Consider the following 17408-nt stretch of genomic DNA (forward strand, 5'->3'; position numbering starts at 1 on the left):
TGCCGCTACCTAATCATCGATCAAGGAGATGCCAAAGGGAGTCAAAGTAGAGGCTGGAGATGAAGAAGACTGCATGCCATCTTCTCATGCATTTCATGGTGATTGCATCGAAAAATGGTTGGTGCAAAGTCATTATTGTCCCATTTGTCGATTTGAGAAGCAAACTGATTAGGCTTAAGATTAAACAACTTTGTCTTCGTTTTATCATTCATTTGTTTCTTATTCAAATTAGGATAAACTATCAAAATAGTCACTTGCCTCAGGTTACATTTTAGTCACTTATGTTTGAAATGTTACGTTATAGCCACTTACATTATCATGTTGTAACATTTTAGTCACTAAGCCGTTAATTATTGTTAGCGGTGTAACGTTAAGCTGACGTGGTACTTTAAATCATCATTTCAAAATTAAATTTTAGGTTAAATTCTACAATTGGTCCCTATATTTTTTTTATTTTGAGCAATTTAATTTTTTTCTTTTATTCTTTTAACTTTCCTTTTTTTTTCTTTATTTTCCATTCTCTTCTGCTTCTCCATCTGTTTTCCTCCCTTCTTCATTTCTTTTAATGTAATTTTTCTATATTTTCCATTTGTTAAAACTAGTCTACAAGCTTGCCTCACTCCAAAAAATTAAATTGTTTAAAAAATAAAAGTATAGGGACTAGTTTTAGCAAATGAAAAACATAGAAAAACTACTTTAAAAGAAATAAAGAAAAGAAGAAAACAGAGGGAGGAGCAAAAAAGAATGGAAAATAAAGAAAAAAAATGAAAGTTAAAAGAACATAAAAGAAAAAAATTAAATTACTTAAAACGAAAAAAATATGGAGTCGATTATATAAATTAACCTAAAATATTTTATTGAAATAATGATTTAACATGCCATGTTAACTAATCATTACACCGTTAAGGACAATTCAATAACTAAAATGTTATAACGCGATAATTTAAGTAAATAAAATGTAACCTAAAATAAATAAACAAAGGTAAATATTTTGATAGTTTACCCTTCAAATTAATTAATACTTAACCACGATTAATAGTCTTTTTGTTTTACTTTTTTTTTCTTGCACTTTCCTGCTTACCAAACATAGTAAAACTCATGTTTTTCATCCCATAAAGTTATGACAGTCCCCGTAATTCCCGGTTCCAAGACAAGGCCCTTTTTTATTGTCCATTTCCTACATATTTTACCTTTTCTCTTGCACTAAATTTTAAACTCTTTCCTTTTTTCTTCAATATCTCTTCAATTCTCCATCTTCATATCGACATATGTTGGTGAATTGAGAGATACAAGAAGAGAAAATCAAAAGAAGGGATATCGTTTCATTTTTCAACAATGGAAACCGTTGGGATCTTACTTGAGAAACAAGTTATCGACATTTACGAAACCAATAAGCCGAAACCGCCCACCACCAGGCTTCAAAAGCATGCCCCGGCACCTCTTCAGCTCAGTCAGATGAAGCCCAACACCACTGTTATCGAAAAAGGGGCAACACCAATCCCATTGCTTACACCGTTGGCTTCTTCGCCGAGTCCGTTTTCGGAGACGTAAGAATCCGTGTTTCCGATCGATGATCACATGGAACCTGTGGTACAAGCACCGATGGGGACCGCGATCGGGTGGCGAAATCTTCCAGTCGGATCGGGATACGCAGAACCTTCCACATTGTTCTTTTTGTTTCAAAATAAATTTCTCATTGTCAATGATGCACAGTGATGGTTTTTTTTTGTTCTGCATCTGTACATCATATGATTCAGTATATCTTTGTTTGATGCTTTTCTTCCCCATGATAGCAAGCTTTCTTTGGGTGGTTTGTTGTTTCCTGTTCTAAGTACTTTTCTTTTTTTTGTATCTGATCTGTCAGATTTTCGACTCGTTTTAACTTTTGATCCGATTTTCATACCTCATGCTTTCAGGACGAAGTAAGAAAATTTTTTAAATGGCCGAGATTGAGTTTATATTATTACGAGAGTTAAAATATAATTTTATTTTTGGTTTATATTTTACGGTTTTCAAAAGGATTAAATTAAAATTTTATTATATTTGGATTTAACTATAATTTTATCATATATTAACTTAAAATTTTGTAAATTTCGAAAGTCCAAAGCCACAATTTTTTATTTTAAGGGGTTAAGGCCCCTGCTTGCCCCTCCATTCGCCCCTATCTACTTTAATTCCGCCCATTGCACCACAAGCAACAACTACCTGAACCCTTACTTGAGTCGGGACGGGGATAGAGAACATTTGTTCAAATCTAGTGAGTGATGGTTAAGGGTGTAATTGAGTTGAGCCGAGTTTGATTAGTGGCAAGCTTGAGCTTGATTATACTCATTTATAACTTTTAGTACTCAAGCTCAAACTCCAACACAATTAAGCTTGTATATGTTTATATCACAAAGAAAAATTCAACTAGACTCATGAAAAGTTTGAATTGAATATTAAAATACTCAAATTTAACTCAATCGATAATTCGAACCTCTGTTAATAGTTACGAAATCAAAATTTAACTTCTTTTGGATCAAATTTGAATAATTTATCAGCAACGTCTGCTAGTGATGGTTTATGGGATGTGATTAAAGTATAAATTGTGAATTAATAATTAATTTATGATGATTAATTTTATTCTTTAACAAATTATATATTCCTTAAAAGCTACTGTACAAGACATTGAGAAAAAATAAAGAAAATTAAGTTGGTCCAAATCATAAATACTCGAATATTCCCAATCATGAAATTATCAACCCTACCAAAGTTACAACTTGGCTATCATGAGCAATTATTGATGGAATATAATTATTTAAATCTGAATCTAAATTATTATTATTTTTGAACATTTTCATTATAAGTTTTGATGATATCTATTCTTTTTAAGATAATGTCTAAAATTATTCATAATCCCTCTCCAACCCTTAAATAGGACGATAATGCTCATACCAATGAAGTTAAGACTCAATTGACTGAATCCAAACCATTTAAATTATCTATCGGATGTTTAAATTTATTAAAACTTCATATTTATTAAATTAATTTTTTTTTATTTAAAACGTATAACAATTCAAATTCTTTATATGCCAAGTAAATTGAATTTGAACATTCCAATTCACATACTTATGTTAAAAGTTTCATTCAATTCTATTGTTAAAAACTGATATTTGTATATCAAAATGAAGTACACGTTATTTTACCATCCACGCCAGTTTTTAACATTAAAAATAGATATAGACGAACTTGCTCTTTGATCTAACTTATAAGGACTAAAAAATTATTTTTTAAGTAAACTGGGCAAAACACAATCTAACTCCTAATACAAGGGCCTCTGTAGAATACTTAGAACCTTTGATTTCAATGGCGAAAAAACTTCTCCCATCCTTCTCAATTTCTAAATTGAGCAAATTGATCCCTAACGGAGTAATTTAACGCCAATAAATTTGAAAGAGTAACTAAGGACAATTAATCACGATGTTAATATCTTTTATCAATTATACATAATTTTGATCGGTATAACAATAAATTTAACACTTAATGTTTATATATTTTATTTATTTGATTTTAATTCTAAAAAATTAATAAATTATATTTATACAAATATTATAGGCTAAATTTATTAAATCGAGAATAAGTTGAGAGAAGGTATAAACCTTTGAGAGTTAAAAACAAGAAATAATAATGCAAATACACAAACTTACAATGGAATACTTTTTTTTTTTTTGAAAAGCTTCAAGGAAGCTTTTACAGTTTACACAGATTTCCATAAATTAAAGAACACCAAAGATTAAAAATTCATCAACAAAATATAATCAAAAACCCAATTGCACACAAGGAAAAAGGTTATAAATACCAATTATGATCACATCATTACCAAAGACCAAAAACTATACATACATATATATATATAATAGCTGCTTTCAATAGTATATATCAGCCACCACCGTCTCCGCCGCCACCTCCTCCATGAGAACTACCACAACCACTTCCTTCCATGGCTGCAGCAGTAGTAGCACCCACCATTACAACAGCCGCCGCCGTCGCCACGGCAGCATCATTGCTGGCTGTGGTAACGGTAGGAGCTCCTTGATAGCTCCCATCATTACCTTCTTCTATGTCTCTCTTTTTCTTCTTCTTTTTTCCACTTCGTTTAGCTTTTGTTTTGTAAGAAGAAGAACTGTCTGAATAATCTTCTTTCTCTGAGCTTGCTGGGATGCAAAAACAAAAGCTTTTTCTGTATTTCATGGCTGCCACCCCCCCCCCAAAAAAAAAAATCAGCTGAGTATACGCTTCAGCAAGAATATATATATATATCACAAAAAACACCTCAATCATTATTATTAACTAGCTTTTGGTTCCTTAATTAATAAGTATTTCCCCTCCACCACATTTTCCCTATTTTTTCTTCTCTTTCTAGTCCTGCTAATATATATAGGATTAATTTACTTGACGTCCCCAAGTTATGACTCATATTAAAAATTAGTTTAGAAGCTTTAAAATGTTCTAATTGAATCCTTAAAGTATGGGTATAGTTTTAATCATGTTTTTCTATCCGTCTACTTGTGAGCTTGACATTAAACATGAGGTTGAATTTAAAACACGTACACACATGTGGTTATCGTGTGTAAAGGTATTCATAGTCTAGGTTTGGATCGGGTTCATGCATGGTGTCGAAACCATACATAGTTGCCTAGGCTTGACCAGGTTCAAAGTATGGACCTTGAATTTTGTCTTAGCTCACCTATATTTGTAAATGGCTAACTTAAGTTCATTTTAGTTCGTCCATGAGAAAAAAAAATGTAACATATTAAAAACTCAAAAATGAGTTGGGTTGGGCCGATAAATGGACCAAATTTTCTTATCCAATCTCATTTTTCAGACTTAATATTTTTTCTAGATCCTCCCAAACTTCAGTCGGACCTTCGAGCTTGGCCGAGCAATTTAGCCATTGAGTAGCTCTAATTGTATGGACAAGTTAGATTTAATAAGTTGAAAATAATAACCTTCCTAAATTTAATGATATTGTCTTTTCTATAACACGTCAAATCTAAATTGTTCAGGTCAGAAATATACACATGTTTCAAATTTGATTTACCTGTTTTAAATATACTTCAGAATAGAACCGAATTGTCATTTAGTGCATAGGCTAACGTTAGCATGATGGAAGAAGTTGATTAATATGCTACTCGATAATTTAAAGATTCAATTAGAATATTTTAAGAATGTTTTATGAGATTAATCCTTATATTATCTCAAGCATTATTTAATTAGTGATATTTAAAACATAAAAAAGAAATACGACGTTGATTGACAAATGAAAAGAGAGAAAATGCTAAGCTGTAAAGCTTTGGAAAGTGGGATGCCAAATCATTGAAACTAAAGTTTGAGATTCCTTTTCTAAGGTAGAAATTAACTTTATAATAATTACTTTAATATAATTTTTTTTTATACTTCCTACTTAAGTTTACCATCATTGTTTAAAAAATTCCATAACTATTTAAAAATTTTCATTCAAGTCACTAAACCATTCAGAAATTTTTATTTAAATAACTAAACTATTAAGTTTTTTTTTTAAGTTTGACTAGCAAATTCCAAACAACGATTTAACAATCAATATAATAAGTCAATACCCATCAACAAGCTAATCTAATGATCAATGTCAAAGATCAAAAGGAAAACTGTTTAAATTTTGATCCGCAGATTTACGACATTCAAAGTTATTTCATGAAAATAAAACTGAACTATAGAGAAAACAAGGGAAAAGAACTTTTAGTTGGTGCAAGAAAAGAAAACCATACAATAATTTTAATAATACAATAACTTAAATAAAAACTTTCGAACTAGTTCAATGACTATTTTGTAATTTTTCGAAATTAAGTAAACTTACTATTAGTTTAGTGACTTTGGTGTAGTTTATCCATGAAATTAGATCAATAATTATTACAGTAACAAACGAGAGAAAATTCTAATGCCCATGAAATTAAATAAAAATTTTACAGCTAATGAAAGTTCAGACATCAACCATTAACATATCCTCAAATAACTGTATTAACTGTAACAAAAACAAGATTCCAATGTCCATAGAAATGGTGGAATGATCTGTGAGATTTATCCCACATCGGATTAAGCTGTTGTCGGATCATTAATCACACCCAAGAAATCATCCTTTATGGTTCCAATACAAAACTGCAATACACAGAAAAGGAAATCATTATTTTTAGACAAAACATATTCGAGCATGCAACGCTCGTAGGATGAAACACGACAGAAATATGAAGTAAAAGATTTCAAACAAGTGCATATAATGTATGCTCACAAAGTTGCCTACGTGTTCAAATCTCCGATATCTTCAATCTCACCGTAGATAGATGTGAGTTTCGAGACCGATAACGTGGGTTTTACATCATACGGACAAATAAGTATCGATAACCACAAAGAAACTTGAATGCCAATGCAGCCTATTGAAATGGATAACTTGTTTGAACAGTCACAAATGCAACTTATACCGACTGTTGGCCAGTTCCGATAATCAGTCAATAGATACGACTATGTTGTCTGACATGGGTGTATTCAAGAATCCGAGCACTATAGCTAGCAATTCCAAGTGAGAGCTTAAAAGACTCTACGGTTGGCATCCAAGTGACTTGAGTCTTTAATTGTCGAGATTGTGATTCACAGCACAAATAATTATAGGAACTATAAGTGAGATAATAATGAAGAGGAAGAAAGGGTCAGGTTTTTATACTATTTCAGTAGCATCTACTCGAGTTCCAATTATCTTCAAGCGAACTTCACTGTCCTTTTGAATCTTAACCTGAAAAAACATCGATGAAAAGGTCGAAAATGAAATTTCCACAAAAAGAAAATTTCCTTTGCCATAAAATGAAACTTAAGCATACCGATCCATCAGATGTAGTATAATTTGGCATATCTCCCGATTGGAACTCCATATCATCCGGAATCAACTGAATAAAGAACACAATTTTCATTACACAACGAAATCTGAGTAACATACGACAAAAGCTTAAATGACGATGAAACTTCACTACAATTAACGAGTAACATAAGAAATTATGGTACTGACTTACAGAAGTTCTCTAGATGCAATTTTAAGTCGTTTGTGAAACATATCCGAGCAAGCATGGTTAACAAATGAAGCTAGTTCTTCGGAAAAAGTATTATGAATGCCCTTGTACTAGGAGTTTAATTACATTTTGCCCTCTCTACTAAAAAAATGAGCAAATTAAACCTGTGTATGTTAGATCAAAGGGCAAATTGGTCATTTCTGAAAAAAATGATCCGTTTGTACTGTTAAAAAATGGTGTGGTTGATGGAATAACTAAACAGTAACACAGTAACATGTGGCATGCCACATATACCTCAAGTTGAGGTACAATGATTAATTTTTAACAATGGAAATAGATGAAATTTTTAACAGAATGACCAGTTTGCTCTTTAACATACAGGGACTAATTTGCCCATTTTTTGAGCATGTGGGGCCAAATACAATCCAACTCCTGGTATAGGAGCCTCCATAATACTTTTACCCTAGTTCGTCATCCCTCACGCATTAATCTTAAAGACATGGAATCTCAAAAAATGAAACTCATATTCTTTCATATGTTGTCAACCGGAACAGAAAACGAAAAATTTCAATCCTCCAAATGCAATTTGCTTAATAAAGTCTCTAACTTCATCTCAACATACAGAACATATCATTGATCGAATAGTATTTCAAACCTCGGAAACAACATATAGTAATACAATCAAAGCGAAAGATTATAGCAGCATTTGCTCGAAACTGTTCTAGCCAGATACCAAGATTTTTAACAAGACTTACATGGTTCGAAACAAAAATTTGAACAGGCCCGGTTTCGGCAAAGAACCCCATCTGTATGGAAACCATAAAATCTAGTTACAACCATAAACACAACATGGTAGAAATCAAATACTGAAAACAGGCCCAAGAAAGAAAGAAAGAAAAAAAAAAACATGCCTTGTTCACCATAGTAACAGCAGCTTCCAAGATTTCCCCTTTAAATGGTCTGAAAACAACACATTGATACTTCACAGGGAATGTCACAAACCCGGTCCCATCTCGAATCAAACCTTTCCCAACGTTTTCGATACCCGTTATTGCCACCACAAAACCATGTCTACCACTGTAAACAAATAGTAAAGCTAACAATTTCAGCCATTTTTAACCCCAAACTTAAAACTCAAGCTCAACCCAATAAGCGACACTTCGAAGACTTCTCCAAAAAAAGCCGAACTCGCTCAACAAGGTTATTTCAATCAATCAATCAAGGTTAAATTGAGATATTAGTTCATGTACTTTGCAAATTTTGTTGATTTAGTCTCTATACTTTAATTTGGTTACTTTTAATCCCTGTACTTTTCAATTTTTAAAATTTGAGTCCTCACCAGGCGTATTGTCATATGTGTAATGCAATGTTAGATTGTTATTTCCACGTATTACTCGCTAAAAATCCAGTTAATTGATTAACAACAATCATTTACATCACTGAATTTTCAAATTTTGGAAAGAATAGGGCTTATAATGATCTAATTAAAGAATATGGACTAAATCTACAACTGTACGCATAATACAACACTAGTAATTGAATTTAACCAAATGGAACAGCACTAAAATTTCAATTTTTGAAAAGTGAATACAGTGAATGAAATTAAAACAAAACTTTCGCCAAGTACAAGGACTAATAGAAGAATTTAACCATCAATCAATCTATTAGAGATCTATTTGCACTCAACCAAGTTATGTAAAAAAGAAGCTAAAACCTAGTTTAATTTTTATATTTTCTATCTATTTAAGATATAGAATTCTCAAGAAAATTTAAGCGAATAAACTCAATTGGGTTTTTCTTTTTATACATAAAAGAAAACCCAAAACAATTATTTTTTTCTGTCACAACATTTATGAAATGGTAAAAGAAGAAACCTGCAAGTGCCCTCGACATCTTTCACGAGCTTGGATACGAGGTTTTCCCGTAGGTTACGACCGAAGTGGCGTGGATGCAATTGCATGTTCCTCTCTAATACTATGTGAAAAAACATGTTTGTTTTATTAATTTAACTTTGTCCTCTTCTCGAACCGATCAAGAATCACAGTTTCTTGCCCTGTCGAGAAAACAAGATTAAAAGAGGTTGAAGGTGAAAGCTGGTTGGGGTTAAGTGGATGTTTTTATAATTATTTGTGTTTTATTTCTTTGGGCTCAAAGAAAAGGCTTCAGTTTTCAAGCCAGGAGCTTGGGCTGCTTACTTATTTATTGGGTTCTCATTTCACAATAAGTTTAGCCTTTTTTTTGTCTTTTAGGTCACACTTTCCAACTTCCATTTCCAATCTTGAGTCAAGACAGTACGAGCTTCGAGGGATGACGCCTTCGCCTTCAAATCCACCTCCATGAAAGAGGTGTTGCGCATGTATTTTTGCTTAAAAACTCAACACCAAAGTGCTTCATGGTTCATATGTAAACGCCAGCTAGCTTCGGAGAGCATGGCGAGATTGTTAAATGTTGCCTTCCTCGAATTTTCGAAGAAATACACACGTGACAATTAACTAATGTTTAGTTTGGATAAGCGGTGTATTTAACTCTGGTAAGGCTAAAAATATCGGTTGTGGTGAGATTAGTTATTGTAGTGATGAGATTGAATATTATAGTGACGAAATTAAAAACAACGGTGAAAATAAAAAATGACTATTAATGATTAGATTAAAAATGATATATAATAAAAAATTTTTAAATTATTACTTTTACAAAATTATTAAAAATGTGAGAGTTTATAAATTCATTTAATAAAATATTAAAATGTAAATTTATAATAAAACATTGTTTTTTCTTTAACCATCAACTTGGTTTTTATACTTTTCTTTATTCAATTTATTAATAAATGAAAATAGACAAAAAAAAAGAGACATGTAAATTGCATTTGCAGCTTTAAATTTTTAACTGAGCATAAATAGAGCAATGAAAATTTTAGGGTGTGGCATGATCTATTCTCTTCCGCCGCACTAAAATTAGCCACTACCGCTTGGTTTAAATTAGGTGACACAAAAAGTTTCGACTTATCTAAATTAACAAATAATCCCGAAGTCGAAATGACTTCTTGTAAGCATGAATGTATAACTCTCACTTGTTTCGTTGAAGCCTATGTGAAAAGTAAGAGGTCATCTATGAAAGAATTGTGAGATTTAAAAGGTTCTCAATGCCCACTAATTTTTTGTCCAAACATCAAATTATGTCAAATTAAGATAAATATATTAAATCTCGAATTTTAACATAACAGACTATCAAACCATAATTATTACCAATTATTCAATGTATTTGACTAGATAATTTCATTTAATTAAAAATAATTGTATTCATATTTATCATTAAAATATATTTTTTATTGTTCTCAAAAATTGTATAGTAAAAATTAGATTGAAGATCGAATCATTCAAACCACTTGTTCCCAATTTAAATAATTCAATTGTCATGACAAATTAAATGAAAAACTCAAATTAAAAAAATTATTAGAAATCCAAAACCTAGTTTAATTAGTTAAACCATTGGTTTATTGTATTTGTTTTTTTTAATGATTTACCGGTTCACATAGATTTAGGGTGAGTTTAGATGGGCAGTACGTTTACCTGCGGTTAGTGTAAAAACAGAGGTGGCGGTGAGATTAGACACTGTAGCAATACTGTAGCGTGAGACAAAAAGTAAACTAAACACACCGCACCACACCCAATCGTCCATCCAAACTCACCCTTACTCTATTTCAATTTTTATCCCACTAATCAATTAACCATCAATTTATTCAATTAGTTGCCGTTGGTATTACCTCCCTTAATGCAACTATGTTCGCGAGTTGGTGTGTTTGGATATGATCCTTTACTTATAGGATGATTAGAAGTGAGTATTGAAAAAAAATTAAATTAATTGAATTTAAAAATTTACTGAATTCTCTTTTTATCAGGCAATTTACCAAAAAAAGCCGTTTTTTTCAAAATTTACCGAAATGGGCCGATTTTTTTATTATTTACAGGAATGGGCCATTTTCCGCGAAACAGCGTCCACGTCAGCGCGATGTCAGGGTACGTGTCAGAACATCGCGTCCACGTCAGCGCGATTTTCTTACGTGGACACAAATCGCGCATACGAGGACGCGATTTGCTACGTGGATGAACAGTTTATGTTTTTAAGCTTGGAAAACTTTGAAAGGCCATAACTTTTCGCTCGGTTGTCCGATTGAGACGATTTTTTTTTATCTCGAATAACTTTTCGAGATCTACGCGCTAACAAACAGCCGAAGGCGGTTTGCCGCACTTTTCATCGAAAAAGATCCTTTTTGCCCCTAAATTTTGATTTTTTCGATTTAAAATTGAATTTTAAAACATTCAAATCATTTTTTTTCCTTATTTATTTGAAGTAAACACTGGATCTTTTTTTACAGAATTGTCTTATATCATCTTGTTATAGGTATAAGTCAGCTCATTCCACTTTTGAGAAGTTCCCTAAAATTTTCCATTTTATTCAATTTAGTCCCTAAAACCTAAATAGTCATATTTTCAAATCTAAGCTTCGTTTTTCAATTCAAATTCAAATTCATCCTTCCATAACATTCAAATATTCTTAAATACAAAATTTTCATGCTAATTTTGAAATAATTACACTTTAGTCCCTATACTCGTAACTAACAAATTATACTTTACAAATTAGTCCCTATTCATCTCTAAGCAGTTTTTCAGCGCGTAGATCTCGAAAAGTTATTCGAAATAAAAAAATCGTCTCAATCGGACAACCGAGCCAAAAGTTATGGCCTTTCAAAGTTTTTCAAGCTAAAACATAAACTGTTCATGCCACGTCAACAAATCGCGTCCTCTAGGGCACGATTTCCGTCCACGTCAGCAAGTCGCGTTGATGTGGACGCGATTTCCTGGCGCGTACCCTGACATCGCGCTGATATGGACGTGATTTCGCGGAAAATGGACCATTCCGGTAAATAATTAAATAGTTGGCCCATTTCGGTAAATTTTGAAAAAAAAGGGCTTTTATTGGTAAAATACCCTCTTTTATCAACTAAACTTAAATTAGAAAATTTATGATTCAAATATTAAGACTTTTTTAATATTATGTATTATATATTTGGCTTAATAATAAATTTGGCCAGTAACGTTTATATGTTTTGTCAAAATGACCCTAATTATTTTTTTTAGCCTTATTTGGCCATCAACCTTTGTTTTTTTTTTTAATTTTCTTTTTCTAACAGATTTAATGAATAAATTCAAGGTTTAAACTTTTTTGTTCTTTCAAAAGGTTTCAAATTTTTTTTATAAATTTGTCTACTAAGAAGATTTTCTATTGAATTAAAATTTTTAAATAATTACATTTATTTTATTTAAATTAAGAGTTATTTTTTTAATTTATTGTATTATTTATTTTATTATTTTTCGCATGTAATTATTTTATTGAGTTATCTAAGTAATAAATTACATCTAATTAAAAATATTCCACATATGAAATTCCACATCATCCCCGTTAATTTTTTTAATGGCACTTTCATTAAATTTGTTAGAAAAAGTAAATTGAAAAAAAGAACAAAGGTTGATGGCCAAAAAAGAATCAAAAATACAATTAGCATTATTTTAACAAAACATACAAACATTAAGACCAAATTTGCCATTAAACCTATATATTTTTCCAAATATTAAGATTTTTTTAGATTTTTATATTTTCATTATCATTTATATATTTTTAAAAAAACATAAAATTATATAATTTTTAAAAGTCAATTTTTTTATTTTTTTAAAACAATGAATTTGGTTTTTTTTTTTTAAAATTGATAGCGACCCAATAAGTACTTTTACAAAAGTAAAAAGTACCTAAACAAGCAATTTTAGTTAATCATTTTTTAGTTATTTGAATTATAAAAATTCAATTCACTCGAATTTAAAAATAAATAAATTATTAGATTATTAAGAAAACCAAATAATAACTCAAATAACTTTATACATCATATCAAAATAAAGTTTTGCTTAATGTTCAAAACATCACTACCATCATCATGGAAGAGGGAAACCTTGCTATTTAAATGAAAAGAATGCTGACCAATATGTGACATACCAAATTTACAAACCTCAATTTTATTTTGGTTGGATCAAACTACTTTGTCCATCAACATCTCTGCTTCGACATGATTAATATATATATATATTAAGCTAATATTCATACCCATATAAAAGATATAAATGTAACAGATATTTTAAGAAAATAAAATAAAAATCCAAGTGACATAGTTTTTTTTTTTTTTTTAATTTCCATTTGAATGAACAAGACAAGTTTACAGAAAGATTAACAGGTGTTTGAATTTAGACAAAAGGTCTATTTTGTGCCTTTCAATTCTCCTAACCACGACTAAAAGTAGGCACACTTTTATTAAAGTTAGTGACTGATCAAATAAAACAAATTAAACCTTTCTTTTTTTTTCCTAAAAGCAACTTCCAAACCCAACTTTCAATCTTCCACTTTTGAAGAAAACATGTCGATTTAAAAAAATAACAAAAAAAAAAATGCAGACCTTTCCAAGCTACTAACAACATGGTTTTGTTTAAAATATCACAATCAAGTAAAAAGTAAGTACAAGAAATGATATAACCAATTACCTTTTTTTAAGTAGAACAGCATGCTGTCTTAGTGTTCCCCGATTCATCACCCACGTTAATAGTGGTTCCTTGACCAGGAATCGAGGCACTAGCAGCGGCTTCCTGTGCCGCCAATGCCTTTTTGCTTACAATATGATAGATCTCGTTCAATATGGTTTGGAATGCTTTCTCGATGTTGGTGGCTTCCAATGCCGATGTTTCGAGGAAAGAAAGCCCTTCCTTCTCGGCCAGAGCATGACCGTCTTCTTCGGAAACGGATCTAAGATGGTTCAAGTCGGACTTGTTACCGGTCATCATGAGGACGATGTTGGAATCCGCATGGTCCCTTAATTCACGTAGCCACCTTTGGACATTATCAAAGGTTTGCCTCTTGGTTATGTCATAGACAAGAAGTGCACCAACAGCTCCTCTGTAGTAAGCACTAGTGATAGCTCGATACCTCTCTTGACCAGCCGTATCCCATATCTGTGCTTTGACAGTCTTTCCCTCCACCTATATCATGATAATAAATTGAAATTAATAGAAAAATACAAAGCAACAGTTTACCAGTCTCCATTAACAAGATTACTAGTTAACAAAGAATCAAAAGATTTAATATATCTAATATAACAGGTTGGCAAATGAAAGAAAATGTTATTTATATCATGGGCCCATGAACAACAACATTATACTTAACTCCCTATTAATAAGAATGGGAATAAGACAGCAACATAACAGCTTGGATTATTATTGTAATAACTTCATTTTCAATTCAATAAAATGATGTCTACACAGAGAGGGGGAAAAAGACGGAGACAGATGTTTTCTCGTATGCTATATGACTTAGGTGAGTGTTAGATATATATATAAGTTTGAGACAAGCATACATGTATGATATATTTGGAGCATCATAATTGATAACCCATACATAGTCGTCGAACACAGATTCTTTAGAGAAAATGAAGAGCCCGAGTAACATAGTTTTTCTCATTAACAAAAAAATCATCTATCTTTGCAACAAAATAAACAATATAGTAAGAAAAAAATGTTTTGAATTAATCAAATCTTCAAGCTTTCTTAAATGTAGAAGTTGTTACGGAATCAGATTACAACTCTTTATATACTAAATATTTTACTAAGTATAAGAATCCACAGTAAACTTGATCATGCAAAAATATTTTTCCAGAAACTAAATCAGATGATAAGTAAAGTACACTTCAAAAAATCAAAATAGGTAAAATCTAGAAACTTCAAGGTCACGAAGAATTCACAGTAGACTTGATCATGCAATTTTCTTTTTCCGGACACTAAATCAGATCACAAGTAGTCAAATACACTTTAAAATATCAAAGATGAAGAGAATTATCAGGTAAAATTCTAGAAACTACAACTGATTTTCAGCAAGGAATCAAAAAAAATATCACGAAGAATTAACAGTGAACTTGATCATGCAAATATTTTTTCCGGAAACTAAATCAGATCCTAAGTAGTCAAAAACACTTTAAAATATGGAAGCCGAAGAGAAATATGAAGTTAAATTCTAGAAACTTCAAGAAACAATTAATTTTCAGCAGAGAATACAAATTTTTTTTAAAAAAAGAACACGAACATGAATCAAAGAGTTGTCGATTGAATAGATGAAAAAACCTGGACAGTTCTCGTAGCGAACTCGACGCCGATAGTGGATTTAGATTCCAAACAAAACTCATTTCTCGTGAACCTAGAGAGAATATTCGATTTTCCAACTCCAGAATCGCCGATCAATACGATCTTGAAAAGGTAATCGTACTCGTGATCTACTCTATGCGCCATTTCGTCCTCTCTATCACTCTCTATAAATCTCTTCCCTCTCAAACCTGCAAGATCCAAAAAAATTCAAACAAAACAAAAAAAGATAAAACGAAGAAAAGAAAAAGAGAGAAATATTGAAGCGATTGAAAAAACTTACCCGAAGTGGATAGATCGAGAAGAGAAAATTTTTCAAAAAATGGAAGAAAATTCGATAATTTTGTGAAAATAAAAAGAGGGACAAGCCGGGAGAGGGCTTTGATTTTTGATTTTTTTTTTGAAACGGGGGCAAGGATTAAATTTTGAATTAGAATATAATTCTGTTTTTATTGGTTGAGATGAAACGGAGTCGTTTAAATGGCAATTGTGTGAAAAAGACGAATTTTAAAGGTAAAAAATTAATAGGCTGGCATGGCAGATGATTTTGCAGTGACAGTGGATGTAATGTTAGCATGTCTCTCCCAAATCCTTGAAATTTGTCATTTTCTTGAGCTTTAGTCCAATGCGGTCACATCTACCGGTCTCCATGAGCTTTCTCGATGTAAAATTTTCATAAGTTACTTGAATTCAAATAATTTTTAAAAAAGTTTTCTTTAATATTTATTGACTCAAACTCAATGGTTTATATTTTATATTAAAATTCAAAATTTAAATACAAACTCAGATTTGAACTTGTTAAACTTTTTTTCTCTTAAATGGTGATGTTTGTCATTTATATGATATCAGTACTGTTTATTAATATAATATATTAAATAGGTTCCATGCATACTTAACAAATATTTTTCTTGCACAATCTCATATGCGACTTCACAGAAAAATATAAATAACCATCATGCGAACATCTATTATCATGCCAGATCGATAGAAACCGACTTATCCGACCCGAACCCATTTAGTAACAACTATCGTAACAGAAGTTATTACCATTTTATATTTATAGAGCTTACCATTGTGAATGTGGGATGCCGTTTGATTGAATCATGGCCGGTTTCATGTTGTTGATGGTAGCCGTCCGATTGGATGAATTTTGGTCAAAGATAGAATGATTGGATTTAGAATATAAAAAGAAAAATTCATTTTCTAAACGTCATATTAATTCGTGGGTTTATTTAAAATCATGTGATAGATGACACCAAGATGCTTCTATTATATGATTGGGTAATAATCATACTTTTAATTGGTCAAATATGTAAATCATCTTTTTGGTAGAAAAAGATGGAACCATTTTATCTCACAAATCTTATTTAAAATAAAGAGCACACACCAAGATTCATTTATAAAAAATACAGGTTTTAGTTCGGCTGGTATTATTATTGCAATAATTTGAAAAATATAAATTCAAACATATTTAGATGTTTTAGAGATCGAGAGAGGGGCAAAGTTAAAAATTTTATTTAGAAGGGACCGGGATAAGATTATAAAATTTAGCCTAAAGCTAAAAATTTTGTATTAAAAATACCTAAGTTAAATTACTAATTTTTGAAAAAGGCTAAAATTATAGTTTTCTTCGTTTAATCAGAGGTTAAAAAGGATTAAATTAATTTTTTTTAGGAAGAGCTATAAAGCAAATTTCCCATTACTTTATTAGAAGTGGAAGAAAAAGTGAGGTTCCACTATTTTAAACTTAAAACACTTTCAACTCTATAGATGGTCGAGATTTTAATGAATTTAAAAATTGAATATGAAGATAAAATAGTCAAACTTGAAATTTAGAAGAATGCGGATGATGAGATTTGAACAAAAAGTTAACGTAATGACTGATAATGAATAATTCAAAAAATAGATGATTAATTTCGAACAAACAAGAGTAGAATGATTAAGTTTACATAAATTGATAAGTGCGGAGACTATCTATTGATTTTACGAGATGAACTTAATTAAATATGATGTGAGTGAGGTAGTATGTTCACTTGATCTGTTGTACCTTAAAAACCTAGAATCGTTGTATTTAAATAGTGAATTGGGTACAAAATCATAATGGTACCTTTTT

At 30.9% G+C, this 17408-nt stretch overlaps 2 protein-coding genes across 2 annotated transcripts; both read right to left on the bottom strand.

Moving 5' to 3' along the window:
• Positions 1-5943: 5943 nt before the first annotated feature.
• On the bottom strand, positions 5944-9241 carry LOC107932501 (DNA-directed RNA polymerase II subunit RPB7). The gene is made up of 6 exons (XM_016864520.2): positions 8945-9241; positions 7982-8147; positions 7826-7876; positions 6885-6950; positions 6731-6799; positions 5944-6171 (listed from the first exon to the last, which is right to left on the bottom strand). Exons 1-6 carry the CDS (start codon positions 9058-9060, stop codon positions 6109-6111), a joined length of 531 nt encoding a protein of 176 aa, XP_016720009.1. The 5' UTR covers positions 9061-9241; the 3' UTR covers positions 5944-6108.
• A 3740-nt stretch (positions 9242-12981) lies between these two features.
• Positions 12982-15728, bottom strand: LOC107932500 (ras-related protein Rab11C). The gene is made up of 4 exons (XM_016864519.2): positions 15579-15728; positions 15278-15486; positions 13652-14143; positions 12982-13172 (listed from the first exon to the last, which is right to left on the bottom strand). The coding sequence occupies exons 2-3, from the start codon at positions 15440-15442 to the stop codon at positions 13658-13660; spliced, it is 651 nt and encodes a 216-aa protein (XP_016720008.1). The 5' UTR covers positions 15443-15486; positions 15579-15728; the 3' UTR covers positions 12982-13172; positions 13652-13657.
• Positions 15729-17408: the final 1680 nt, after the last annotated feature.

The sequence above is a fragment of the Gossypium hirsutum genome, chromosome D08, assembly GCF_007990345.1.
Source record: "Gossypium hirsutum isolate 1008001.06 chromosome D08, Gossypium_hirsutum_v2.1, whole genome shotgun sequence".
Taxonomy (NCBI): domain Eukaryota; kingdom Viridiplantae; phylum Streptophyta; class Magnoliopsida; order Malvales; family Malvaceae; genus Gossypium; species Gossypium hirsutum.

What these genes read in the sequence shown, in the direction of transcription:
- LOC107932500 (XM_016864519.2), bottom strand. Translation starts at nt 15,442, where the DNA reads ATGGCGCATAGAGTAGATCACGAGTACGATTACCTTTTCAAGATCGTA. An exon ending in TCGCTACGAGAACTGTCCAG is followed by an intron (nt 14,144 to 15,277) that starts GTTTTTTCATCT and finishes ATCATGATATAG; the next exon opens with GTGGAGGGAAAGACTGTCAA.
- LOC107932501 (XM_016864520.2), bottom strand. Translation starts at nt 9,060, where the DNA reads ATGTTTTTTCACATAGTATTAGAGAGGAACATGCAATTGCATCCACGC. An exon ending in CTGTTACTATGGTGAACAAG is followed by an intron (nt 7,877 to 7,981) that starts GCATGTTTTTTT and finishes GTTTCCATACAG; the next exon opens with ATGGGGTTCTTTGCCGAAAC. An exon ending in GAGTAGATGCTACTGAAATA is followed by an intron (nt 6,172 to 6,730) that starts GTATAAAAACCT and finishes TGTGTATTGCAG; the next exon opens with TTTTGTATTGGAACCATAAA.